Source organism: Saccopteryx leptura, chromosome 1, assembly GCF_036850995.1.
Source record: "Saccopteryx leptura isolate mSacLep1 chromosome 1, mSacLep1_pri_phased_curated, whole genome shotgun sequence".
Taxonomy (NCBI): Eukaryota; Metazoa; Chordata; class Mammalia; order Chiroptera; family Emballonuridae; genus Saccopteryx; species Saccopteryx leptura.
The window spans coordinates 284713673-284741573 of NC_089503.1; the positions used below are offsets into that span (position 1 = coordinate 284713673).

Consider the following 27901-nt stretch of genomic DNA (forward strand, 5'->3'; position numbering starts at 1 on the left):
ACTAACCAAACCTGCAGATTCTGATCTGACCTGTTCATTTTGTTTCCTAGTCTCAGTTCACACTGGATACTAAAATTCCTCCCTTTCTTTATTATTTTTCTTTATCTATTAACTGTCTCTCACCAGTCTTCCTGACCCTAAATTTTAAAATGTTTCAACTTCCTTCCTTTGCTTGAATCATTTCTTAATCCCTGATTTTCTATTGCTTTACCTTCTCTTTCTATGTGGATGTGGAACCCATCAAAGGCAGTGGGTGGCCTTGGTGGTAACCAACTCAGTATCATTTGCACAGGGAAAAATGAGAAAGAACCTGATGGTGACTTCTCAGTCTCACTGAGTGTTTTATTATTTTCATATCCCAGGGGAAGTACACTGACAAATTCATCTTCACTTTCAGGCGTTGCAGATGCACTGTCCCACCAGTACGGTTGGGATGTAGTTTCGTCGTCAGTGCTGTTAAAATCAGGCCAACCAGAAGAAATGTTGCCAGAGGGAATTTCAGGAGTTTCATCTGTAAAATGGAAGAGTTTGTCCTTTCCCATTGCATCTTGCGATTTCATGAACGATTCATCTGGGAAACTGCCACTCTGTTCTTCCCAATTGTTTTTGTTTACGTTTATAATACGAACTGAGATATTTCGAGGTGGATATGGGGCTGTAAGAAAAATAATTTTTATTTTCAAGTAATTTTTAAACTCTATTCTAGTGAATGCTTAATCTATTTACAAGTCAGATGCACAAGCAGATTTACAAAATAGAGTTTAGTTCGACTTCTATATTACACTGTTTTAATTTATATCAAAAACAGTTGTGGTTTCCAGTATACATACATCTAAAATTTTGTCAGTGATGTGTACAGATTAGTATACCACCGGTCACACTTCATATACTTTAACTTGTGATATTATGCTTGTCCAAGGGGTAATTTAACCACTTTCAAGACAGAGTTCTGTCAGTATCTTTTAGTTTATCATAATAATCTTTATAAAAAAACAGGTCTCTGTTACTGGACTTTCCTTACAACAAAATCAACTACATATAGTGTACTTATAGCTATCAAGACAAAAATACTCCTTGAGACATAGTTGCACTCAAATGGATTGCTGACATAAGTTGCTCTTAGAAATGTTAACTCACATGTTAGAAATATGGCTTTACTCCTCACCTCTCTAAAATGAAACATATGAGCACAAAATGAGTTTATGTATTGTGGAAGCATACTTTTCTATAAGTAGAAAATTATGAAGGCACATTGCATGGGTTTTAGCTGCAACCGCTTCCACCTATTCTTCAATTAGCAGTTCAAATATCATTTTTCCATGAACTTCTAATAAAAATTAATCTCTCTCTCCTTTGGGTTGTTATATATAGCTTTATACCTCATTTATAATATTTATTGCATTCTACATTGTATTATTGCCATTTGTTAGAACTTCTATTATTTTTATGGATAAGAAACCTTTCTCACCAGTCTCTGTCTTCCTCTCAGTACTTAGAACAACTCCCAGGTAAAGGGTTCTCAATTTATGTTTCTTTATTTGAATTGAATAATGAAAAATAGAATCTTAGATGTTGATATGAGATGCATTACATAGTTTCCTTGTCTTGGCCTAATTAATGAGAATCATGACAACTTAGAATTTCAGATTGGAAGGGTCTCAGGGGTGATCTCATCTAAGCCATTCCCAATGTTCATATGAATGTCCTCTCTAGCATTCCTACTGAGTATTTAGGCACAGACAATTATATTGTCTAATTATATTAGACAGTTACATTGGTATTGGTAATGCATATTGAGCAGGCATATATGGATGGATGGGTTTTACCCATCTACCCATCCATCTTTCCATCCATCCATCCATCCATCCATCCATCCATCCATCCATCCATCTATCCATCCTCCAAAGGGTTTTGTATTAGTTACACTACTAAAATTAAGTACTATACATTTTAGATACATCTGAATCCCAATATTCTCCTTTAATAATCTAAAAACCTATATTCAAACATCTTCCATCTGTTGTTATGCTATATGAGTATATACAATAAGTAATGTCTACTTGACCCAATTAAGATATTTAATTCTAACTTTTGGTAGGATCATATGCTTTGTATTCAAAGATTATAGATCTATGATTACATGGACATATTTTAGATTTTTCTTATTGAATATTTTGCTCTGTTCCTTTTACACTGCTAGAAAATTTGTTTTAGATTGTTAAAAGTACATATTTATTTTCCTTCTTAGCACTGGAACAGAATTTTTCTTAGAATGATTAAAGAGGTGTGCACACAACACATATAATTTAACTGAATTTTCTTTACGAAATTTAATTTTTCAGAATACTTACCAGTTCTATGATGTTTGGGTTCATGACTGACACCACTGTACTCCACAAGAGTACTTTTATTAAAAGTTGCCTCAGACACCAGCTGAAAGGTGATGTTACTATAACATATTCCTGGCAGCCAGTGATTAAATACTGTTTTTCCTTTAAAGAAATCTGAGAAGAGAAAATTCAATTATATTAAAATATTGGTCTTCTAAATGACACACTTTCAGCAAGTTCTGACCAATATGATTAAATATGAATAAATAACATTTATTTCAACTTCTGGCATGGAGTGTAATAAAAATTTGGCATGAGGCTAGAGATGAAAATTTGGATTTTTAGACTCAGTCCTGAAAGGCTTTTTTCTGCAAGAATTGGATATAATTGGAGTTAAATTTCGATTATAGGAACATTTGGTGTATTAAGTGGAAAAAGTATATAAAAATTGTGGAGATTAGGTTTATATTAGCTATTTTACTTCAAGATAAAAACCCAAGGTATTTAGCTACTTTATGACTTAGAAAAAGTAATTTTACAAGGACGTTTCCTCTAAGTTCACTTATAAAAACTAGTCAATTTAAAAAGTAGAATAGTTTTAGGACTTGACTGGTTGGCTCTGTGGTAGAGCATCGGCCTGGTGTGTGGAAATTTTGGGTTCAATTCTCAAGTTTGATTCCCAACCCAGGCACACAGGAGAAGCACCCATCTGCTTCCACTTCTCCTCCTTTCCCCTTCTCCTTCCTCTCTGTCTCTCTCTTCCCCTCCCGCAGCCAAGGCTCCAGTGGAGCAAAGTTGGCCTGAGCGCTGAGGATGGCTCCATGGCCTCCACCTCAGGTGCTGGAATAGCTCTGGTTGCAATGGAGCCAATGCCCCTGGTGGGCATGCCGGGTGGATCCCAGTTGGGTGCATGCGGGAGTCTGTCTCTGTGCTTTCCCGCTTCACACTTCAGAAAAATACAAAAAAAAAATGTAGAATAGTTTTATCTGACAGTTGCAGACAAAACCTCTATGAAAAAAGAAGAAAAAAATGGGTTTTATCTGGAAAACATGAAAGAAAATGATAAATTTAGAGATCTAATCCACATTAGAAAGAACTAAGAGAAAGAAATAAAAAGTTTCACTTACAGAATTAAAAGCCAAAAGTAATTTTAAAAATTAATTGAAAGAAGAGAACATAGTCACTTATTTTTATACTCATGGATTTTAACTCAGCAAGAGTATCAGCGATTGCTTTTCAATCATTCATAAACTTTTATTTATGTGTGATAATAAGTAAATAAGACCTGACTTATTAATTTGCAGATAACCTGTTTTCACTGAAAATAAAAAAGTCAATAATTCGTGAAGTCTGTTGTTATGTGTATTTAAATGTTTTAAAGTTTTAAAAAACTGAAATGCATTGCATATGTTTTAAACATTGTCTTATTAAAAATAAAAAAGGCCCTGGCCAGTTGGCTCAGTGGTGGAGCATCAGCCCAGCGTGTGGAAGTCTTGGGTTTGATTCCCGGCCAGGGCACACAGGAGAAGCACCCATCTGCTTCTCCACCCTTCCCTCTCTCCTTTCTCACTTTGAAAAAAAAAGAAAGAAAAAATCTAGGGAAGAAAAGAGTTTGTAAAAGCAGCAAGTCAAAGTGATATTTTTCTAGACCTACGTGCTTTAATATACATTCTCCAACTCATCAATTCATGTTTCCAGTTACAACCAGTCAACTCTGACATCATCATCTAAGCCCCCTGCAGAGAAATGTTATGATCTTGTGTTCTGAGAGTATTTTAATTTCCTTCACTTCAATTCACCCCCAATGAAATTGAATGCACTCTCTCCTTCTCTCCTTCATTCTCTCCACCCTTGACCCCCACCCCAACCCAGAGCATTCTGTATATTCAGAGAATTTGGCTTATTTCTTTTGAAATTATTAATTCCCCTAACCTCTCTTCTTTCTTTCTTCTCCCTACAGGTTCCCCATCAAGCCAGTAAATGCAGTGGAACTAATTTTTGTATATTAATGCATTTAGTTTATCATATGGATCAATATATACAAAGGATCAAAAAGCATAGTTTCAATTTATTTAATGTAGCAGACATGATACCTTTGACAAGAATAGCATGTAACTGACAATAATTTGAGCATTTCTTATGCTTATGCATGCACATGACTCTAAATAATGAACCAGCTATTCTAAGACTTCATAATAAGATGGTTATGAATCGATAACTATTTTTAATGGTTTATTTATGGCCAAATAGTGAATTATAAAGTCTCTTTAGAGCATGAGAGAAGATCATTTGGCAAAAATCATTTAAAAAGTAATAATCAGTCATCATTTATTCAATCTTCTTTTTGCCTCTTACCTTTATATAACATTGTCCGGAAGTCTTTACCTTCCCAATAGCTTATGTTCACCCTTGTGAAAACATTATATTTTTCTGGATAATGAATTTCAAACAGGACTCCTGTTTCAGGAGAAGGTTTATAGTCATATATTGAAACACTGGTTACAGGCAGAGGTTCTGCAGGAAAAAATAAATAAATGAAGAAAGGAGAAATGGGGCAAGAAGGAGAAAAGCCATTATCCATACTTGGAAGCACCCAGGAGCATGCCTAGGAAAACTTACACATGATTTTATCATCTGCGAGCACTAAATCCCTCAGTACTCATGAGTTGAGTGTTCTCCTTAGCAGTAATTAATAAAGTATATTTTACATGGTGTTTTCTAACTTTCAAAGAACTTTAATATCTATTTTTTCATTTGCCTTTTTGCAACAACCCTGCATCTAGGAAGAACAAATAAAACAGATAAAAATAGTGATAACTCAGAGACCTGAATTATTTGCCCAAGGTAATTTAACAAGCATGTGGCAGAATCCCTATCTCCAGTTTCTCACTTCATTTTTCTTTTCCGCAAGCCAAGAAAATTTCATATTAATAACAGACCAGTAATGGAAAATACATTCTGGCTCTGACCAAGGATAAATATTTAAGTGATCATTTGTTTCTTTGTATAAACTCAGCACTTTGTTTTGTGTGTAGAGTATAAGATTGTAAACTATCCTATGTTGTGAGAATTAGAGATTATGATGTTTATCAAACTACTTTTCCTATGGAAGTTTTAATAATGTGTATTCATATTTTGCTCGAGTTGTTAATTCATTACAAACTTTTAATATACTCATTTTTAAACAACTGTGATTGATGTATGCCTGTATTCCTCTGCACTCTACCCTTAAGCAAGAACCTTGGAAGATGACAAAGCTTCCCACACTTCTAATGGGAACTACTGGATATATTTTGCTTACGTTTATTTTATTCAAGAAAAAAATTAAAATAATTTGGTTTGGAGTCAACTCTTATATTATAAAAATATTTTGATTCAAAGTTTTAGAATACACAGGATTTTTGGACATCATCTATAGACTAAATAATAGCATATGCTTAGTTTAAATTTTACACTTTAAAATTTTCAGTTTAAGTAATATTGGAAACCAAAATATGACTTAGTTCATTCCACAAATATTATAGAGTACCTACTTTGTCTCAGTATGTGGCTACATAATTTTCCTTGTCCCTCAGGATCTTAACCTATTTTCGCTTTCGATTGAAAAGACCTAGGAAGGACTGAAGTTACATGTCAAATCTATGATTTTCCCTGGAAGTTTCTTTAAAAAAACAAGCCAACATCTTTTAAATATTAGGCAGGCCTTTAGATTGTAACATAGATTGTGATCATGTCTCTGTAGACTATGCCCTATATTCGCTATTAAAATGTTTCTATTTTATCTTTGCCTTCATCTTTAGTCTTCCTACTGATGTAACAGTTAAAGTGAACTCACTTATGTGTCATATAAACAAACAACAAAAAAACAACCTCTCTCCTAAAGACTATTTTCCTTCAATTAATCCCAAAGAAATTTTGAACCATTTTACGGTCTTTCTTTCTCTCTGAACTCTATTTACTAACCAAGGGAGGCTACCAAATCCAGCTATTGGCTCTGGATCTAAGAGAAACAATAATAATAATAAAAAAAGTTAAGAGCCAAAGCCCTCCACAGAGCAGTCTCTCTTTCATTGCTGCAGTACAGTTTCACATCCTCACTGGGGTCCTATCTATTGGACAACAAAGTTAGAAGTCCACTCAATCTTTCATGTCCTGAGACATGAAGTCCGCACATCAAAGCTACACTCAGTCTTTGAAATTCAAGTGATACATGAGGATTAGAGGTCAGATACTTTATTTTGTGATTTGTTTTGCTACTGCAAGCTACTTAAAATTTAAACTAAGAGAATTGTTAAATGCCCACTTACATGTTTGCTTCTTATCTTTTCCTCAGCATCAACACAAGTGACCCAAGTCAGCTATATATTCTGAAGTCCAAGCTCAGGCATTAGTGAACCATATTCAATCCAAGATTACTGTTTTCAGTAGAACTCAAATGCATTCTCTAAAAATATTTTACTATATCTCCCGTTACTTCTCTCAATATTATTTTTTAAAATTAATGATGTGCCACACACCAGAGCTTTTATGACTGTATGATTTTCAGTGATGACAGGATCAAAATTAGATTTAACTCATTACTTCTCTGCCAGCTACCCTATTACATTCTCATTTTTTGTCTTAAAACCCAGGTTGGACTAGACAGAGAAATGGAGTTGTTAGAAAACGTAGGTCATTTATATTTATTTGTTTATTACCTTTATTGTTCTCACATCCCTTTTTGTTTTTCAATTAAGCTTTACAAACATAGTTGGAACTTCCCCATACTATTTACCCAGACCCAATGTGCTTCCCACTACGACCAGAGGTGTTGATCTCTCCATGTATGGTTTTTATTTTTATATTTGTATGTGGACAATATACATATGAAATGTTATTTCACATGTTTCAAAATATTATGTAAATGGTACCATGTTATATATACATATCATTCTGCAGCTTAATATTATTACCTAACATTACTTATGAGATTGTCTATTTGATTCAAGTACTCTAGAAACTTTATGTTAGTGCTCACTTTACAACTATGAAAACTATACAATTTATCTGTTATTCTTTAGTTAGATAGGTTGTTTTTAGTCATTCATTTTTTCAAATAATGCCACAGTAAATGTTTTGAGACACATCCTTGGATTGGAAATTCTGGATAGTAAGTAAAGTATGCACATCTTCAACTGTATGATACATTGTCAAAATGTGTTCTAACTTTATATCAATTTACATATCAGTCAACAGTGTATGATAGTTCCTTCTCCATATTCTTTTCCAACATTTGCATCAGCCTTTTTAGTATTTGCTACTCTGAGGCAAGTGAAATTTTGACCCTGTTTCAATTTTCTGTTTATGAAAGAGGTTGATTATCTTTTCATATTTATTAGTCATTCAGCTTTTCTTTTCTTAGAACAGTTTGATTTTTTTTTTGCTGGTTTCACCTGTTCTTTTTCCTTATTCCCCTGAGAATTTGTCATGCAACCTTTGTCATATACCATATTCTCATTGTCATTTTTTTAGTGTCCTGTGTCTTCCTTCTGGGTTCACTTTTCTTGCTGAAAAATGTCAATTAATAACTAAGTTAGTTTACGGGTGTTAAATTCTCCTTGGTTTTGTATATTAGAAAATTTATTTTATCTTTATTCTTGATATACATTGGCTGGGTATGAAATTCTAGATGAACAGACTTCCCCTCAGTACTTTAAAGATATTTCTCCATTGTCTTCCTGCACAAATTACTGTAGAAGAGAAATCTTCTATCAATCTATAGTTAGTCTTTTGTACATATTATGCTTTGTTTTCCTTTGGTACCTTCTAAGCTTTTTATTTATTTTTATTTATTCTTGATAATCTATAATTTAACCATTATATATTTAGTTTTTTTCTTATTTTTCAATTGTCTTACTTGATACTTGGACTACTTTGTCAATCTATAGAGTCATGACATTCTGAAGTCTTGGAAATTCTCATAGTTGTCTCTTACCATATTGTGTTCATAATTTCCTCCATTCTCTTCTTGAACTCTTAACATCATTGATTAGAGTCTATCTCATCTCTACACTTGTGAACTGTCTCACTGTGCTAAATTATGGCAAATGCACAGTATAACCTTTTAATTTACTAAATCTATTTAACTATTATCAGTATAGGAGTGAACCTATTTATTGAAAATTTTCAATTAGTTTACTTTATTTTTATATTCAGAAAATTTAATTTTTAAATTTTTATGTTTTGTTAGATTAGTTAACTTTAAATTTATTTAACCTAGTTTAACTCATTAAAATATTAAACTGATTGTATATTTAATTTTTTAAAATTAATTTTAATGGGGTGACATTAATCAATCAGGGTATATAGGTTCAGGAAAAACATTTCCAGGTTATTTTGACATTTGATTATGTTGCATACCCATCACCCAAAGTCATATAGTCTTCCGTCACCTTCTATCTGGTTTTCTTTGTGCCCCTCTTCTCCGCACACCCCTCCCTTCTCCTCCCCATCCCTGGTAACCACCACACTCTTGTTCATGTCCCTGAGTCTCATTTTTAAGTTCCACCTATGTATGGAATCATATAGTTCTTAGTTTTTTATGATTTACTTATTTCACCCAGTATAATGTTATCAAGGTCCACCCATGTTGTTGTAAATGATCCGATGTCATCATTTCTTATGGCTGAGTAGTATTCCATAGTATATATGTACCACATCTTCTTTATCCAATCATCTATTGAAGAGCTTTTTGGTTGTTTCCATGTCTTGGCTACTGTGAACAATGCTGCGATGAACATGGGGCTGCATGTGTCTTTACATACCACCATTTTTGAGTTATGGGGGTATATTCCCAGTAGAGGGATTGCTGGGTCATATGGTAGCTCTATTTTTAATTTTCTGAGAACCATCATACTTTCTTCCATAGTGGTTGTACTACTTTACATTCCCAACAACAGTGGATGAGGGTTCTTTTTTCTCTACAGCCTCTCCAACATTTGTTATTACCTGTCTTTTTGAAAATAGCTAATCTAACAGGTGTGAGGTGGTATCTCATTGTGGTTTTGATTAGCATTTCTCTAATAGCTAATGAAGATGAGCATCTTTTCATATATCTGTTGGCCATTTGTATTTCTTCCTGGGAGAAGTGTCTGTTCATGTCCTCTTCCCATTTTTTTATTGGATTGTTTGCTTGTTTGTTGTTGAGTTTTATGAGTTCTTTGTAAATTTTGGATATTAGGCTCTTATTTGTACTGTTGTTTGAAAATATCTCCCATTTAGTTGGCTGTTTGTTTTATTATCAGTTTCTTTTGCTGTGCAAAAGCTTTTTAGTATGATATAGTCCCATTCATTTATCTTTGCCTTCACTTCCCTTGCCTTTGGAATCAAATTCATAAAGTGCTCTTTGTAACCAAGGTCCATGAGTTTAGTACCCATGTTTTGTTCTATGTAATTTATTGTTTCAAGTATTTTATTTAGGTTTTTGATCCATTTTGAATTAATTGTAGTACAAGGGGACAAACTGTAGTCGAGTTTTATTCTTTTGCATGTGGTTTTCCAGTTTTCCCAGCACTATTTGTTGAAGAGGCTTTCTTTTCTCCATTGTGTGTTGTTGGCCCCTTTATCAAAAATTATTTGACCATATACATGTGGTTTTATTTTTAGGCTTTCTATTCTGTTCCATTGGTCTGAGTGTCTATTTTCTGCTAATACTATGCCATGCTGGTTTGATTATCGTGACTCTAAAATATAATTTGAGGTCAGGTACTGTAATGCCCCCAGCTTCGTTCTTTTTCCTTAGGATTGCTCTGGCTATTTGGGGTTTTTTATAGTTCCATATAAACCTGATGATTTTTTGTTCCATTTCTTTAAAAAATGACATTGGAACTTTGATGAGAATTGCATTAAATTTGTATATCGCGTTGGGTAATATAGTCATTTTAACTATATTTATTTTTCCTATCCAAGAACAAGGAATATTTTTTCATTTCATTATATCTTTTTTGATTTCCCTTAACAATGCTTTGTAGTTTTCATTATAGAGGTCAGGGGTTGGGAAACTTTTTGACTGAGAAAGCCATAAATGCTACATATTTTAAAATGTAATTCTATGAGAGCCATACAACGACCCATGTACATTACTCATTATCCAATAAAAATTTGGTGTTGTCCCAGAGGACAACTGTGATTGGCTCTAGCCATCCGCAACCACGAACACGAGCGGTAGGAGATGAATGGATTGTAATACATGAGAATGTTTTATATTTTTACTGTTATTATTATTTTTATTAAAGATTTGCTGCGAGCCAGATGCAACAATCAAAAGAGCCACATCTGGCTCACGAGCCATTGGTTCCCAACCACGGATAATAGGTCCTTTACATTCTTTGTTATGTTTATTCCTAGGTATTTTATTTTTTTTGTTGCAACCATAAAGGGGATTGTTTTTTTGAGCTCATTTTCTGATGTTACATTGTTGGAATATAGGGAGGCAATGAACTTTTGTATATTAATTTTGTATCCTGCAACCTTACTGTATTGGTTTATTGTTTCTAGTTGTCTTTTTGTGGAGTTTTGGGGGTTTTTGATGTACAGGATCATATAATCTGCAAAAAGTGAAACCTTTACTTCTTGTTTCCCAATATAAATGCCTTTTATTTCTTTTTCTTGTCTGACTGCTCTGGCTAGAACTTCCAGCAGTATATTGAATAAGAGTGGAGAGAGTGGACAACCTTGTCTTTTCCTGATTTTAGGGGAAAAGTCCTCAGTTTTATGCCATTTAATATGATGTTAGCTGATGGTTTATCATAGATGGCCTTTATTATGTTGAAATATATTCCTTCTATACCCATTTTGTTAACTGTTTTAAACATAAAATGATGTTGAATTTTATCAAGTGCCTTTTCTGCATCTATTGATAAGATCATATGGTTTTTGTTCTTTGTTTTGTTGATATGGTGTATTACGTTAACCGTTTTACATATGTTGAACCATCCTTGTGATTCTGGGATGAATCCCACTTGATCATGATGAATTATTATTTTAATGTGTTGTTGTATTCGATTTGCTAGTATTTTGTTTAGTATTTTAGCATCTGTATTCATTAGAGATATTGGTCTGTAGTTTTCTTTTTTTGTGTTGTTCTTGTCAGATTTTGGTATGAGGGTTATGTTGCCTCATAAAATGTGTTTAGAAGAATTGCTTCTTTTTCAATATTTTGGAAGACTTTGAGTAGAAAAAGAACCAAGTCTTCTTTGAATGTTTGATAGAATTCACTAGTATAGCTGTCTGGCCCTGGACTTTTATTTTTGGGAAGTTTTTAATAGTTGTCTCTATTTCCTCCTTGCTTATGGGTCTCTTTAGGCTTTCTACTTCTTCATGACTCAGTCTAGGAAGATTGTATTGTTCTAGAAATTTATCTATTTTTTCTATATTGTTAAATTTGATGGCATATAGTTTTTCATAATATTCTATAATAATTCCTTGTATATCTATGATATCTGTGGTGATTTCTCCTCTTTCATTTTGGATTTTGTTTATATGAGTCCTTTCTCTTTTTTCCTTGGTGAGTCTTACCAAGGGTTTTTTAGTTTTGTTGATCTTTTTGTAGAACCAGCTCCTTTTATTAATTTTTTCTATAATTTTTCTGTTCTCTATTTTGTTTATTTCTGCTCTGATTTTTATTATTTCTTTTCTTCTGCTAGATTTGGGTTGTCTTTGTTCTTCTTTTTCTAGTTCCTTAAGATGTGAAGTTAAGTGGTTTACTTGGGCTCTCTCTTGTTTGTTCATATAGGCCTGTAGTGATATGAACTTCCCTATTATTACTGCTTTTGCTGCATCCCAGAGATTCTGATATGTTGTATTATTTTCATTTGCCTGTATGTATCTTTTTATCTCTGCACTTATTTCTTCTTTGACCCACTCATTTTTTAAAAGTATGTTGTTTAGTTTCCACATTTTTGTGAGTTTGTTTCCTTTTTTTTTGCAGTTGAATTATAGTTTCAAGGCTTTATGGTCAGAGAATATGCTTGGTATAATTTCAATCTTTCTGAACTTGTTGATGTTATTTTTGTGGCCCAACATATGGTCAATTCTTGAGAATGTTCCATGTACACTAGAAAAAAATGTATACTCTGGTACTTTGGGATGAAATGTCCTGTAGATGTCTATCATATCCAATTGTTCTAGTGTTTCATTTAAAGCCAATATTTCTTTATTGATTTTCAATTTGGATGAATGATTTAGAGCTGTCAGCTGTGTATTGAGGTCTCCAAGTATGCTTGTATATTTGTCAGTTTTTGGTTTTAGGTCAGTCAGTGTTGTCTTGTACATTTTGGTGCTCCTTGGTTTGGTGCCTATATATTAAGAAGTGTTACGTCTTCTTCTTTTTTTTTTTTTCTGAAACTGGAAACGGGGAGGCAGTCAGACAGACTCTCACATATGCCTGACCGGGATCCACCTGGCATGCCCACCAGGGGGCGATGCTCTGCCTATCCGGGGCCTCGCTCTGTCATGACCAGAGCCACTCTAGCACCTGGGGCAGAGGCCAAGGAGCCATCCCCAGCACCCGGGCCATCTTTTGCTCCAATGGAGCCTCGGCTGTGGGAGGGGAAAAGAGAGATAGAGAGGAAGGAGAGGGGGAGGGGTGGAGAAGCAGATGGGCGCTTCTCCTGTGTGCCCTGGCCGGGAATCGAACCTGGGAATTCCACATACCAGGCCAACGCTCTACCACTGAGCCAACCAGCTAGGGCCATGTTACGTCTTCTTGATTCAATCTCCCCTTTATCATGATGAAATGACTGTTTTTGTCTCTGATTACCTTTGTTGTCTTGTAGTCAGCATTGTTAGATATAAGTATTGCTACACCTGCTTTTTTTTTGGATGTTATTTGCTTGGAGTATTGTTTTCCAACCTTTCACTTTGAATTTGTTTTTATCCTTGTATCTTAGATGTGTTTCTTGTAGGCAGCATACAGTTGGATTTTCTTTTTTAATCCATTCTGCTACTCTGTGTCTTTTTATTGGTGAGTTCAATCCATTCACATTTAGTGTAATTATTGACATTTGAAGTTTTCCTATTGCCATTTTATATATTGCTTTCTGATAGTTTTGTATCTTGTTTGGTTCTTCTCTTTTATTTTTCTATCATTTGTTTTTGTTTGGTTGTAATCTATACTTCTTTTCTCTGTTACTTCTTTTTTTCAAGCCATGTAACTCTGTGTTGGATTTTTCAGGAATGGTTACCTTTAAGTAATGAAAAGCATACATATCATGTTCATTGCAGTACATTATCTCATGTGTGCTTCTGCACTCCATCCTCCTTTGCTACTGTTAATCTTTGTCCTCTCCCCTTTTTTGATTCTTTGTCACAGATTAATCTTGTTTTTATTGTGATCTTGATGGAGCTTTTACTTGTAGTTTTGTTTTGTTTTTTTGTGTCTGGTCGAAAAACTCCCTTTAGTAGTTCCTGAAGTGGGGGTTTTCTAGTGATAAATTTCCTCATCTTTTATGTAATTGTGAATGTTTTTATTTCTCCTTCATATTTGAAGGATAGCTTTGATGGGTATAGTATTCTTGGCTGGAAGTTCCTTTCAAAACTTTAAATGTTGAGGTCCACTCTCTTCTAGCTTATAGAGTTTCTGCTGAGAAATCTGTTGATAATCTAATGGGCTTTCCTTTATATGTTGTATTCTTCTTTTCCCTGGCTGCCTTTAGATTTTTTCTTTGTCATTGGTTTGTGCCAGTTTCATTATGATGTGCCTTGGAGTAGGTTTGTTAGAGTTAAGATAACTTAGTGTTCTCTTTGCTTATTGAATTTGAGGCTTTAGTTCTTTCCACTGGCTTGGGAAGTTCTTGTCTATTATTTGTTTGAATATGTTCTCCATTCCATTTTCTCTCTCTTCTCCTTATGATATACCCATTATTCTTATGTTGACTCAGACATTTCCTGTAGGGCTATCTCATTTTTTTTTAAATTTATGAGTCTCTCTCCTCTTCTCTCTGTAGTACCTCTAGTTACCTGTCTTCTATGTCACTAATTCTCTCCTCTATCTGGCCTATTCTATTGGCTAAGCTTGTTACCTCATTATTCAGTTAATGAATTGATTTTTTCATCTCTGATTAGTTTTCATAGTTTCAATTTCATTTGTGAAGTATTCTTTCTGTTCATTGAATTGTTTTTTGAGCTCCCTAAATTGTCTTTTTGTGTTTTTGTATATTCCTGTGTATTTTTAGAACTTCCATTTTGAATTCTCTGTCATTTAACTCCAAGGTTTGTAAGCTATTGAAATTTTTTTCTGTAGATTTTTTCTCATCTATGTGCGCTACATCACTGTCATTTGTATCCATGATATTTGATTTCCTTTTCTTTAATGGCATTTGAGAGTGGTATTGTTAATAACACTAATAAGAGTTGCTAAAAAATTTTTTTTTTGAGAAAATGCAGTGAACAACTGAAAATTCTATTGTGCTAAGTGGAACAAAAATATGTAGAATGGAGGACCTGGGTTGGGGGGAGTGACAAAGAGGCAAAAAATGAGGCAAAAACCCACAAAATGCCACAAGGAAAAAACTTGCATCAAGAATAAAATAATTTGTTTGTAAATGATGGCCAAATGAGAGGAATAGTGTAAGAGAAAAGAAAAAAGTGAGAAAAAAAGAAAAAATATACAGTGAAAATGAAAATTCTATTGTATTAAGTGGCACAAAACTATAGAATGGAGAGCCAAAGTTGGGGAAAATACTAAAGAGATAAGAAGTGAAGTGAAAAGCACACAAAATACCACAAAGAAAAAATTTGAATCCAGAATAAAATAATTTGTTTATGGGTGAGATTCAAATGAGAGTAAAAGTGAAAGAAAAAAGAAGAAACCAAAAGAGAGAGAAAAAAATTGAGTTAAGTTTTTTGGAATGTAACACTCATAGAAAATAATAAGAATGGAAAACGTAACACCTACAGGTAATAACGTTCAAAATGAAAAGAAAATAATAAAATGGAAAAAGGATAAAATAACAAAGGTGGAAGGAATAAAAAGATAAAAAAAACAAGAAAAAAATGGAAAAAGTTATAAAGACAGGATTTTTCCTGGTTTTGAGAAGTTATCTTCTTCGTTTTTTTTTCTTCTCTGTCTTTTCAGCCGGTGGCGCTATACCCCAGGTTCTGCCTCTGTGGCACAATTAGGCAGAGATTTGCTGTTGTGTCACTAGGACTCAGTCCCCTTGGTAGGTGTGGCTTGTTAGCATTTGCAGGCTCCAATAACGAGAGAGTTCGTTTTCCCAGACCCTCTCCCCAAATCTCTCCTTCCTGAACCAGCAGCCTTGGACCCAGCTGTGAAGTTTCCCCAGCCACCACCTGGAGAGCAAGAGGCTCTAAGAGCTGCCAAATCCCCCCCTCTATCCCCACTCAATGCAGGATTCTGGGTAAGGCTTTGCCAGCCAGAGCTGCCAGTGTAATCATGCAGGGCTGGGAGCCGATTGCCTTTCGGTGTCTTTCTATGAGCCTCTGGGCATGTCTAGTATGCCTCAGCACTCTACAGGTCTGCTCTCCAGAACCTGTCTGCAAGCTGCCTGCGTGCCCTTCCCCCCACCACTTCTGCAGTTCTCTTCCCCGGGAGTGTGCTTTGTTAGCCTGTATTGCTGGCGGAGATGCCGCACCCAGACAGGTCCTGGTGCAGGGAAGTTGGCTTTCGTTCACTACCCACACACTGTTGTTTGGGAAGCTGGGATTATTCAGAAACTCTGGTCACAGCCCACACAGAGGGCCACTACTGACAGTCTCTGACACAACCCCTCTGTCCGGGAACGTGGGCACCCACACCCAAAGCGTCAGGTGGATCCACTTGCACACTGCCCACGCTCACCAACCAGGATACCAGGAGTAAACAAGGCAACTGCTCGCCCATCACTGCCAGGGTCTGCCACTGGTGTTAGCTCCATGTGGGCTGAGCCGTGGGCACACTCTCTCCTTGGCTTGAATGTCTCTGCCCTAGCCCAGCTTTTTCTGTGCCCCCAGCCCTCACTTTCTCTCAGTTCCAAGTGAAAGCAGCCCTTGCTCAGGTCAGTGAGGAAAGCGGAATACTCCATTCTCTGTCTTATTTCCTTCAGAGTGGAGTATATATTCAGCCACCTTTTCTCCCAATCGTACCTTTGTTAGATGTAAGTGTATTTCAAATGCTCCTGAGATTTGTTTTCTGTCTCTAGTTGTTGAATTTGTTGAAGATTCAGGGAGAGGTATTGGTAGCACTCCTTATGGCGCCATTTCTCTGACATCACTCTCTATTTTCTAAAAATTTAACTAATTGATGTTTATTCTATGTGTTTTGTTTTATTCCTATCAATGTTTGCTTCATTATTCTTTGATATTTTAATAGATATAATTCTTACATTCATAACTTTGAACATTATAACATACTATAAATTTTTATTATATTGTTACATAAAATATAATTGAAAATGTTAGAGTTGTTTAGTTTTCTATCTTTTTTTCAGCATAGATTTATTCCTGTGTTTTGAAATACAGTGTGTCTGCAAAGTCATGGTGCACACTGTATTTGACCGGTCACAGGAAAACAACAAAAGACGATAGAAATGTGAAATCTGCACCAAATAAAAGGAGAACCCTCCTAGCTTCTGTAGGATGATGTGGCAGCATGTGTGCATGCACAGATGACGAAAGTAACATCGTGTATACAGCGGAGCAGCCCACGGCCATGCCAGTCGAGATGTGGATGGTACAGAGGAAAGTTCAGTGTGTTCTGTGGCTCGCTAAATTCGAATCCATGACCAAAGTGCAACATGAATATCAGTGCGTTTATAACGAAGCGCCACCATATAGGAATAACATTACTTGGTGGGATAAGCAGTTGAAGGAAACCAGCAGTTTGGTGGAGAAACCCTGTTCTGGTAGGCCATCAATCAGTGACAAGTCTGTAGAGGCTATACGGGATAGCTACCTAAGGAGCCTAAAAAAATCTGTGTGTGAGCCCACATTGAACTTCACTGAATAGGTATGAAACTGGGAGAGTTTTCCTTTTATTTGGTGCAGATTTCACATTTCTATTGTCTTCTGTTGCTTTCCTGTGACCGGTCAAAAGTGCACCATGACTTTACAGACACACTGTATAAACCCTTGGCTAATTTTACATTTTCTAATCTCCCCATTTCTTGCTTATTCTTTGCTGTTTTGAAGCAGGTTAGATATTGCCACTTTTTAGCTCACCAGAACTCCCAATCTCGAACCAGGGTACATAGCATTATTTTGGGGTTCTTGGTATTGTGGATGATATGGTGCCTATCACAAATTTATTCCTGGAGTCTGAAGGTAACTAAGCATGGTCCTTTATATCAAGACTGAATGTATGTTCCCTGAATCTCAAGCCTTTGTTTATAAAAAAAAGCATCACCATATATGCTTCAATCTACTTCCCCACTTGAGTTTGTGTTTCGTTTCTGATTCATAGAGACAATTACCATGGTCTTGATCCTATCAATGCACTTCTGTTTTTCTTTTTGCTTTGTCATAGGAGTAAAGAGTTTATGACAAAGCAAGAATTAATTGCAATATTTTTACTAGAACTCATTAAACTTCCATTTTTTTCTTTTAATTAAACAGTTTTAAAATGATATTTAATATAATTATTTTTCTTCATTAGGTGTCCTACATAATAAAAGTTGAAGTTGAAGTTGAAGATGATTGTATATTCCTTAATGACCTTTGCACTATTCATAATTGATCATGAATACAAAGATTTTTAAAGTTCTGGATGTGACTATCTCAGATAGGTGATGAAGACACAAAAGCTAATTGAAGGAAATACTGTTTGAAGAAAGCAGAGGTAGCCCTGTACTTGTTAGCAACTTCTAAGTGTTAAGAGGTAATTCTTTCTGACATTGCTGTTTTGACAGACTAAAACCAAAAAGGCTGTTGGGCCAGTAATCAGTAAATAAAATAGAGACTCATGAATTATTTTTATTCATAACAGATGGGTTTGTATAGAATGTTATATTTGTAGAATGCCTCTGTGTAAGCTCTGCAGTATCTGCCGCCACTGTCCCCAGGACTACTGACAAAGGAGATAGCTGTGTGTAAACAGTATTTCTCCAATTTCTAAGCAATTATTTTCATGTATTATTTTATCTATTGAGAAAGTACTCTCTAAAGTGTATACAGTATACTGTACTGAAGTTTCACAGCCAATTAAATGTTAATCAGATATCAGAGCCTAAGTGTTGTAGAACTCTTTTGAACTGGCCAAGTAATGTTTTTGTGCTAAATTTATTCTTTGCTATGTTTCTCAGATATTTCCCAGAGTGCTGAACTTAGAACACTTATAGAGAAATATCAAAGGACTGGCCCAGGGCCAATTGCTTTGTCATTGTTTATTTCATCAAGATAAGGATCTAATGCACAATATATGGCTGCAACAAAAGTACCATTTCATTCTCAAGAGCAATGTGTCAACTCTGAATAGATACTACAAATGTTTCCTAAACTTTTTTTTTTAGTGAGAGAAAGAGAGAGAGAGAGGAAACAGAGACAGAGGGACGAGCAGGGACAGACAGACAGAAAGGAAGAAAGATGAGACGCATCAACTTGTTGTGGCACCTTAGTTGTTCATTGATTGCTTTCTCATATGTGCCTGATGGGGGCAGGGGGTTCCAGCTGATCCATTGACCCCTTGCTCAAACCAGTGACCTTGGCTCAAACCAGCGACCATTGGGCTCAAGCCAGAAACCATGGGGTCACATCCATAATCCCATGCTCAAGCCAGCAACCCCTTGCTTAAGCTGGTAAACTCATGCTTAAGTTAGACGAGCCTGTGCTCAAGCCGATGACCTTGGGGTTTCAAACTTGGGTCCTCAGTATCCTAGGTCAATGCTCTATCCACTGCACTACCGCTTGGTCAGGCTGTCTCCTAAACTTTTAAGAAAAGCTTCCATTATAAAAATAAAGATGACAAAATTGTATCATTAACTAATAAATAATAATAATTTTAGAGCTCAAAAGTAATCTTAGTCACTACATATTTGAGGTCCCTCTTTCTTTGAAGAGAAAACTGAATCCCAAAAGTTATCTTATGCCAATGTCAGAAATATTAGTGCATTCGTATACAGTTTTTATATTCCCAACCTACTACACCTGTTGAAGTCTAAGATGAAGTAATTGAGCCTTTAAAAATCGGATAGAAAAGGAGAGACAAAAAACTAGATTCATTTTCAGAAATTACTTTTCAAAAATCAATACCAATTTCCTTTTCTGCTTAGAATGTAGAAAACTGTAAGTCAATCTCATTTTCTGATGCCCAACAATAAGAAGACAAAGCAAAATGATTCATGAGATCATAGCTTTTCTAGCTTCTATCAGAGAGGTAAAATGAAAAGACAGAGATTTTCCCGATTGGGATAAAACAAGTTCCAACTTTATGCGGTCCATAAGAAACCCATTTACATACAAAGACGTAAATAGATTGAAAGTAAAAAGATGAAAGAAGTATACCATGACAATACTTAGTAAAAGAAAATTTAAAAGTCTACATTAATAAGACAACATAGACTTCAACACACAGCATATTACAACATAGACTTCAACACATAGAATATGATAAAAAGTTCAACTCAACGAGAAGACAGTAATCTTGAAAGTGTTTGCACCTACGACATAACAACAAATCTTCAAAATATATATATCATAAATTAAGAGAAGTGAAAGGAGAAATAGACAAATCCACAGACATAGAATTTCACATTCCTCTCTCAAACACTGTTAGAACCAGTAGACAGAAAAGCATTAAGGGTGTAGAAGATTAGAGTAGTCATCTTGACTTAGTTGACATTTGTTAAAATTTTACCCAACAAGTGCTCGTAGCCTATACACCAATATAGACCATATTTGGGACCATAAAATAAACAGCATCAAGTTTCAAGTAACTAAAATCACACAAAGTATGTTCTCTGATCACAACAGTATTTACTTAAGAATCAATATAAAGATCTCTGCAAAATCATCAAATTTTTGATTATTCAACAACACACTTCCAAGCCCACATGATAAAGATGAAATCACAAAGAAAAATAGAAAATATTTTAAATAAAACTCACTTTTTGTGCTAAAATTTCAATAAACTATTCTAGAAATCTTCTAATCAAATACTTAGTTATCAAAAAATTTTTATGAGCCATTAGCTAAAGGGCTGACTCCTCCCGCTTTGTCTAACTAGAAGTGGCTGAGGACATGCTCATCAATGTCGTGTCAGCAAGTCACTATAGTTTTATTTTGCTTTGTGTTTTAGTCTCTTTTTTTTTGGTTCTTCTTCCAGTTATTTGGTTAAATAAATTGAATTAGTTTTTATTGATCACTTATTAAGTATAAGGCTCATGCTAGATGCTTCTGAAATGATGCAAATGAGTAAGGCAAAGCCTCGGACTTCAAGGAGTTGTATTATAGGTATTGTATAGATCTGTTGCCTGGATCTATTACTCCCAATTCACCTTTTCTAGAACTTGTTTAAGATAGTATTTTACCAGGCATGTCCTTCCTTTGATTCAGCTAGGTCCTAGATTGATTCTTTATGTCTATAAATCTTGAAGGTCTTGGGTCTGTGCCATTTCTAATTTTTAGGACTCAGTATAGATCCTGTCACTCTGCCAAGGGAAACTAATTTTTATGACATATTAAAAATATGTCCTCTAGCTTGATTGAGTTCTTTCTCCTTGGTGTTTCTGTCCTTTACCCCAATTGAATATAGCACTATGTTCTTTTCCTTAACTGTTGACAGAATGATCACTTATAGCTGGTATTTTAAAAATTGCAGCCACTGGCAAATTTGCACTGAAGAACAGTGAGCAAAATGAACTTTGTTGGGTCATTAAATTTCTCTAGTGATAAACTCTACCACATTATAGATAACAGTCTTCTTCCACACCTCAACATGTTGCATCTTACTTTGAGATTAGGTAATAAAGTCAGAGTAAAGTGAACATCACATATAGTTAAAACTAATCCTAAGAAATTCTTAATATCAGCATTAACTCTTAAGACATGGACTGCTGAAGGTTAAAGTGACATTATTATTTTTTATTGGTATTTTTCTTGGATACTGAATACCAAGGCTATAATGATGGTGAGGTGGGAAATAGCAACTGATAAATAGTGATATTTTTTCTCTCTCTCAGCTAAAAATGTAAAATAGAATTTGAGCAAGCTAAATATGAGTATAAATTTATGTCTCAAAAACCTAATTGCTTATATGAGAATATGTTATAGAAAAAAATAGCTTAATTATGATCATACTATTAAGTTATATAGTAGAAAACTATGTGGTCCAATCATGAATCTAAAATTGTCATTCAGTCCTAAAACCTTGATAAGGTTTACTTTCTTTGAGTTTTAAATATTTTAAAACAAAATATAGTAAAACATTATCAAAACTTAGCAAAAAATTATATTCTTAACATAAAGCAGAACTTAGAATTTATGTGACTTGATTTCACTTAACCTTGCCATTCTGAGCTGATTTCTCTTTTAATTAGAATCCCATGAGTATACCCACAAAGAAGAAACACAAAGGACAATATTATACATGATGCTTACTTGTTAATACAGTGATTGATCTGGATGGCTTGGTAACCACATGCCCATTTACCACTACCAGAGTAATTATATAATAAAGGCCATGATAATTGGCCTTAAAGATAACAGGAGGAGGCAAAGTGCTGTTGAATTGCTCAAATTCGAAGAAGTAATTTTTGGATTCACCAGCTATCTTCACAACATACACAGATGATGGACTCATGACATCTGAAGCTTCTAAAGAGACAACGATGTTATTATCATCTTGAACAGTTACACGGAATGTTGTAGCATTCTGTTTAAGAAAAGAGAAAACATTGAGATGGAGGTCAAATTCAGATTATTAACAATAACATTATACTGAGATAATCTGTCCAAAACTAATGTTGTGGTAAGCATTCCTTTGTAAAATAGAGTTACAACATATACCAGGAAAGGCAGAAAGAGAGATTAATTCTCTTATGTCTCATGATTTTCTTGGGGTTTTACTTTGAGGGTTCTTCTTCATTGAAAAGCTGCTTCCAGTTCATGCATTGTATCATGTAATAAACACAAAGTAAATGTCATGGAAATGAGGAAAGAATGAATGAGTAAAAAATATCTTGGCATTCAACTTACGGAGAAGCCCTTGTTTTCAGCTCGGTGGGAGAAGCTGTACAGTTGGAAGAAGCACTCTATTTTACTTTGGTAGAAGAATGCTGTGGTAGCCCTAGGAGAATTCTAGAGGAATGTTTCAAGGCAGTTACTTCCTCCCTCCCTCACTTCTCACCTGCCAGCTCAGAAATCATAAAAACCAGCACTGAGAAACCTGTGATAATCCTCCTCATTAATGGTTAGCCAGTCCTGAATAACAGAAGTAAGATGCTCTTTGAAGAAGAGACCAGGCTACGGGTCCACAGCATATACAGGAAAGTCTATAGTTAGTGGACTGAAAATTTTGCTACAAGTCCCCAGATAAGTCTTTATAGACAGTATTTGAAAAGCATCTGTGTAGTTGGTTTAAATATTTCTTCCTTATTTTTTCTCACACTCCACGGGCAGAACTGGTCCTCTGCTCTCTGGTCTCATCATGCAAGACTCATATACTGTGTACCACTTGCTGCTTTGTTTTCTGTCTTCTTGGTGTGCAGTGGGCTGGGCAAGGGATTTTATGACTCTACACCTCAGGTTTCTCCTCTACGAAAGTGGGACAGAAAATTTGCTGAAACTTGTTAAGGACTTGCAAGGATCCAGGTGTTAAACCAGGCAGTTTATAAACACAGCCATCTCATTTAGTATTCAAATGACCTCATGAGACGGTATTATTATTTTCAATCTCAGTTTGTAGCTGAGGAAACTGAGACTCAGAAAAATTAAGCCATTTGCCCAAGGTCACACAGCTTGTTTGGGCTCAAACACAGACCCACACAAATTAAAACTGAGCTCCGTTTTTGTTCCACATATCTGTTTGTCTTCCTCTTTTGACTTATTTTCCTAACCCTGAATTTGACATACCATATATAACTTTATAAGTGTTTGTTAAATGAATGAAAAAATTGCTGATTGCATTAATCATTGGTGGGCATTTGCCTCTTAGAATTAATCTATTCATTAATTTTGGTATCATACATATTGTCAGCAGACAAATAAAGCATGGAGTACTTATCAGTACCCTAACGGAGCCTAAGTCCTCTAAGGGCAAAGACTGTATCTTATTTCTAGCTGATTATCCAGCTTCTGGACCCACCCGACACCGCCGCTGCCACCATCACCACCACCACCACCACCGTACACACCCACGCATGTGCGCAGCTGGTCAGTGAACCCAGACTCAGTCATTCCTGATAGGTGTATGTCACCTGGGTAATCCTTAACGTTTTTAAGTGTCCCTTTATCCACATGGTCTCAATCCTCAGGCACATGGGTAGCTTTCTAATACTGAGTTCTGTACTTGTTGGGGAGATCATCCAGAGGAGGTGACCGAGTTCAGAAAAGCTGAACTCTGGCAATTGGAAGCTCTCCCCCTCCTCCCAACCCCATTTTTAGAATGTGCATTCATCTTGTCTTTCTAGTTCCCAGAAACTGCCCCAAGGTTATAACCAGATAGAAATGTGGTGTTGAAACCATCTTAATGGTATACATGACTGACCCCAGTGAAGGCCTCTTGTGTTTGTGACTGAACCCCATTAAGGAGTCTATATAAACTTTTAAGATTTGGTGAGCTTGTGTGAAGATCTGCTCATCTTGCACCACCGAAGACAAGCTTTATAGACTAAGTCCCCTTGCTTATTAAACCTGCCACTTTCCAACCTGGAGGAGCCTGCCTCTCCTCCATCTCTCTCTGCCCTCCTTGTATAAGGGCTGGTTTCCGATTACAGCCCAGAGGTTCCTGGCCAGTTTGCACACCAAGAGTCCTTCTGGGACCAAAAATAAAATGTGACCCATTCTATACAGTCATGCATTACACGATGACATTTTGGTCAACAGCAGACCATATGTGATGGTGGTCCCATAAGATTAAAATGGAGCTGAAGTTTTTCCATGGCCTAGTGTGGGGCTGTCGTTGTGACCTCGTAGCTTTTGAAACATTGCAAGACCCCTACACATTACTCACGTTTGTGGTGCTGCTGGTGTAAGCGAACCTACGACTGCATTGACAATCGTATAAAAGTGTAGCATGTATAATTATGTACAGTACATAATACTATAGAATGATAATTAACAATTATGTTACTGATTTATATATTTACCTTACTATACATTTTATCATTAGTTGAGAGCGTGCCTTGTAACACCAGCAGCAGCCTCACACGCTGTTCTTGATTCAATCTTGTATTGCTTCGTACAGTAACATGCCGTACAGGCATGTAGCCAGGAGCAATAGGCTATGTATTCTGGTCATTAAGGGGTGCACGACTCTGTTGCCGGTGACCTGGTAGAGTTGTGAGGATGAACCAAGCACTGAATTTGCAATAATATTGAAATCTAGCTTGTATTCATTATTTATTATGGGAGCTGATTTACTCCTCAGAAAACAGTAATTTCACAAACATCAAATTAATATTTATTAAGGTTTTTTTGCTCTATGTTTTAACAGCCAATATCTGAAAGTTTTATGACGATGAAAAGAATAGATTCAATTTTGTAAAATGTTTGAGAAATATATGTCTAACGTGTCATGATGCTTCATAGATAGTGAATGTTCCAGGGAAAGGGGCTAATCTTCCGAATCTAAGGACAGCTTTGGGGATGATCGTATCAGTGACGAACATAAGCACTGGCCTCTGTGCTCCCAGGTTGCTAAAAATAACTAGGGGTGGGCTAATCAGATTCAGTTAGTGGGACTACGAAGAACAAGACACAGGCCAAGTGAGATCTAGATCTAGGCAGTGAGCCTAAAAGAAATGTCACCATCTTACGTCTTCTCTGTCCCCTTGGCTTCAGCTTTTCCTAGGATCTGTATTCAGGAGAAAATTCCAAACATACATTGCATGCATGTAGTCCCTGCAGTATGGAGCTGACAAACTTAGGGAAGGCCAACACTCATTTATTTGATGGATAGAAAAAGTTTTAAAACTTTTTTTTTCTTCCAAGACAGGGTAATATAGTATTGCTTGACTACATAGTGAAAATATTTTCACTAAAATTTCCTTTGCATAACAAACTTTCATATAGAAAATGTTTCGCCCTGGCCAGTTGGCTCAGCGGTAGAGCGTCGGCCTAGTGTGTGGAGGACCCGGGTTCGATTCCCGGCCAGGGCACACAGGAGAAGCGCCCATTTGCTTCTCCACCCCTCCGCTGCGCTTTCCTCTCTGTCTCTCTCTTCCCCTCCCGCAGCCAAGGCTCCATTGGAGCAAAGATGGCCCGGGCGCTGGGGATGGCTCTGTGGCCTCTGCCCCAGGCGCTAGAGTGGCTCTGGTCGCAACATGGGGATGCCCAGGATGGGCAGAGCATCGCCCCCTGGTGGGCAGAGCGTCGCCCCTGGTGGGCGTGCCGGGTGGATCCCGGTCGGGCGCATGCAGGAGTCTGTCTGACTGTCTCTCCCTGTTTCCAGCTTCAGAAAAATGAAAAAAAAAAAAAGAAAAAAAAAGAAAAACAAAATGTTTCAGTCCAACACCCTCACTTCACAGCTGAGAAAGCAGTGGTGTAAACTGATGTCAGAACAAGGTCTGGGATCCACATGTCCCTGTGGTTACTGGTGAGACTCTTCCCTGCACTGGAGGTATGCAGAGGGAGGCTGTGGGAAGGGCCTGGCTGCAGCAAAGAAGGAAGAGCCCAGGTGCCTGTGACCTGTCCCGTAGCCACACCAGGAGACTAAAACATACGGGAGACAGAGTGAGCAGCACTAAAAAGGAGAAAAATGCAGGATGAATCCCTAGGGTATGGGACCAGGGAGAGGACCTGCCACAGATACACATCAGTCAGAAATCCTGGGCAATCCTCCAGCATCCCTGACAAATGCAGCAACTATAATATTAGCTAATGGTTCCCTAATCAAAACCAGGCTGTGCACTGGACATTTTATATATGTTTTTGTTTTCTCTTATTCCTTGTAACAATCTTCAGAAATAAGTGCTACTCTCTTCATGTCATTCAAAACAGTTATATAATTTGCTTAAGAGCACAGCAATGAACATGGCACCAGAGAGCCCGAATTTCTAGTCCTTGTTTGTAGCCTATTACCTGTGAGATTTGGGGGAAGCCCCAGGACCTCTTAATTTCAACTTCTTCATTCACAAAATAGTAATAATTCCCAAAACTCATGGAATTTTTATTAAGATTAAATGGCTTTTATGAAAATGATAACAGTTTGAACTCAATACTTATTAGTTGTATTTCAAAGGTAATTGTGTTTTAGTTAAGTCTCAAGTCACTCAATGACCTTTTAATTATAGCAGCTCTATAAACTCTATTTAACTAACTTCCAAACACTGTGAAATTCTGTAATTATGTTCACTGGATATTTTATTCACACAATATTGGAGAGCTATCATTTGTTAATTTAACAGCAAACAAACATTAGCTAAGTGTCAACTTGGTGTCAGGCACGCTGCTAGGTGTTGACAACAGGCAGAGGAGTGAGACAGGGTTCTTGAACTCCAGGAGCTCAAGCCTCTGGTAAGAAAGGCACACTCAAATGCATAATGATGCACAATCTGAGTGTTACTAGCTACAGACTTTGATAAACTGTCCAGTTGATACCTTGTTTTCTCTGCCTGTCTAGACTCCCTTCTAAGACTGTACCCTCTTCTATAGAGGCCTGCTTCTTTCCCCTAGAAAGCCAGGAAGGGGTCCTGATAAGGGTTGCTAATTATGGTACCCCTATCCCAGCTCAGAGCAGGAGGGTACCTTGACTCAGCCTTGGTGAATCATTGTTCCAACTCCACTCTTCATGAAGACAAGTACAGGGAGGCCCATGTGGGCTTTGCCCTCCAACTAGAATCCTTGCTTTGAAATTGTATAACTGGAATGAGTGTCAAGGAGCTTCCTCCTCTAATTTCAAGTATGTACCAATGCAAACCTGGAGAAGTCAGTACCTAATTTCTGCATCGTGAAAATAGTTGCTTGAGGGAGAGGTGCTGTTTTCAATCATCCTAAGGCCCAGCCACTGCACAATGTGGTGAAAGAGTGAATAAATCTTATAGTTTAACTTTTTTAAGCTAAACTTCCAAACTTTGCAGCCAAAGATGCTGGGCAGTATAAGATAATTTTTCAGAGCCATAGACATAAAGAGAAAGACACAATTGATTCTTCCTCTGCAGGTGGGTGTGAAGGAAGTTTTCAGAATGGAGGTAGTGCTTGAAAGATGCTCGGGAGTTTCCCAGGGGAACAAAGGTCAGAAAAATCATCTGGAGATGGAAGAAGCCACTCCTCTGGAGTGGCTGGATAGGATAGGATGCTCAGAGGAGAAGGTTAATAGTCCTGTCCAAGATGTGACTAGTTAAGGACTTTGGATATTGTTTAGGCCAAAAGAAATTATGAATTCTTTCAATGCAAAAAAGTGACATGATTAGATGGATCACAGTTTAGAAAGACCAATATAGTTA

At 36.3% G+C, this 27901-nt stretch overlaps 1 protein-coding gene across 3 annotated transcripts in view; it reads right to left on the bottom strand.

Moving 5' to 3' along the window:
• The window catches only part of PTPRO (protein tyrosine phosphatase receptor type O), a 233369-nt gene that overhangs the window by 81820 nt on the left and 123648 nt on the right, over nucleotides 1–27901 (bottom strand). For 2 of the 3 annotated variants that reach the window (XM_066355214.1, XM_066355204.1), the window contains exons 2-5: nucleotides 21897–22170; nucleotides 4686–4844; nucleotides 2352–2504; nucleotides 212–655 (exon numbers count right to left, since the gene is read on the bottom strand). In XM_066355214.1, the coding sequence (XP_066211311.1) occupies nucleotides 212–655; nucleotides 2352–2504; nucleotides 4686–4844; nucleotides 21897–22170 (1030 nt within the window). The remainder of the gene's footprint in view (nucleotides 1–211; nucleotides 656–2351; nucleotides 2505–4685; nucleotides 4845–21896; nucleotides 22171–27901) is intronic. The other variant, XM_066355223.1, reaches the window with a different exon arrangement.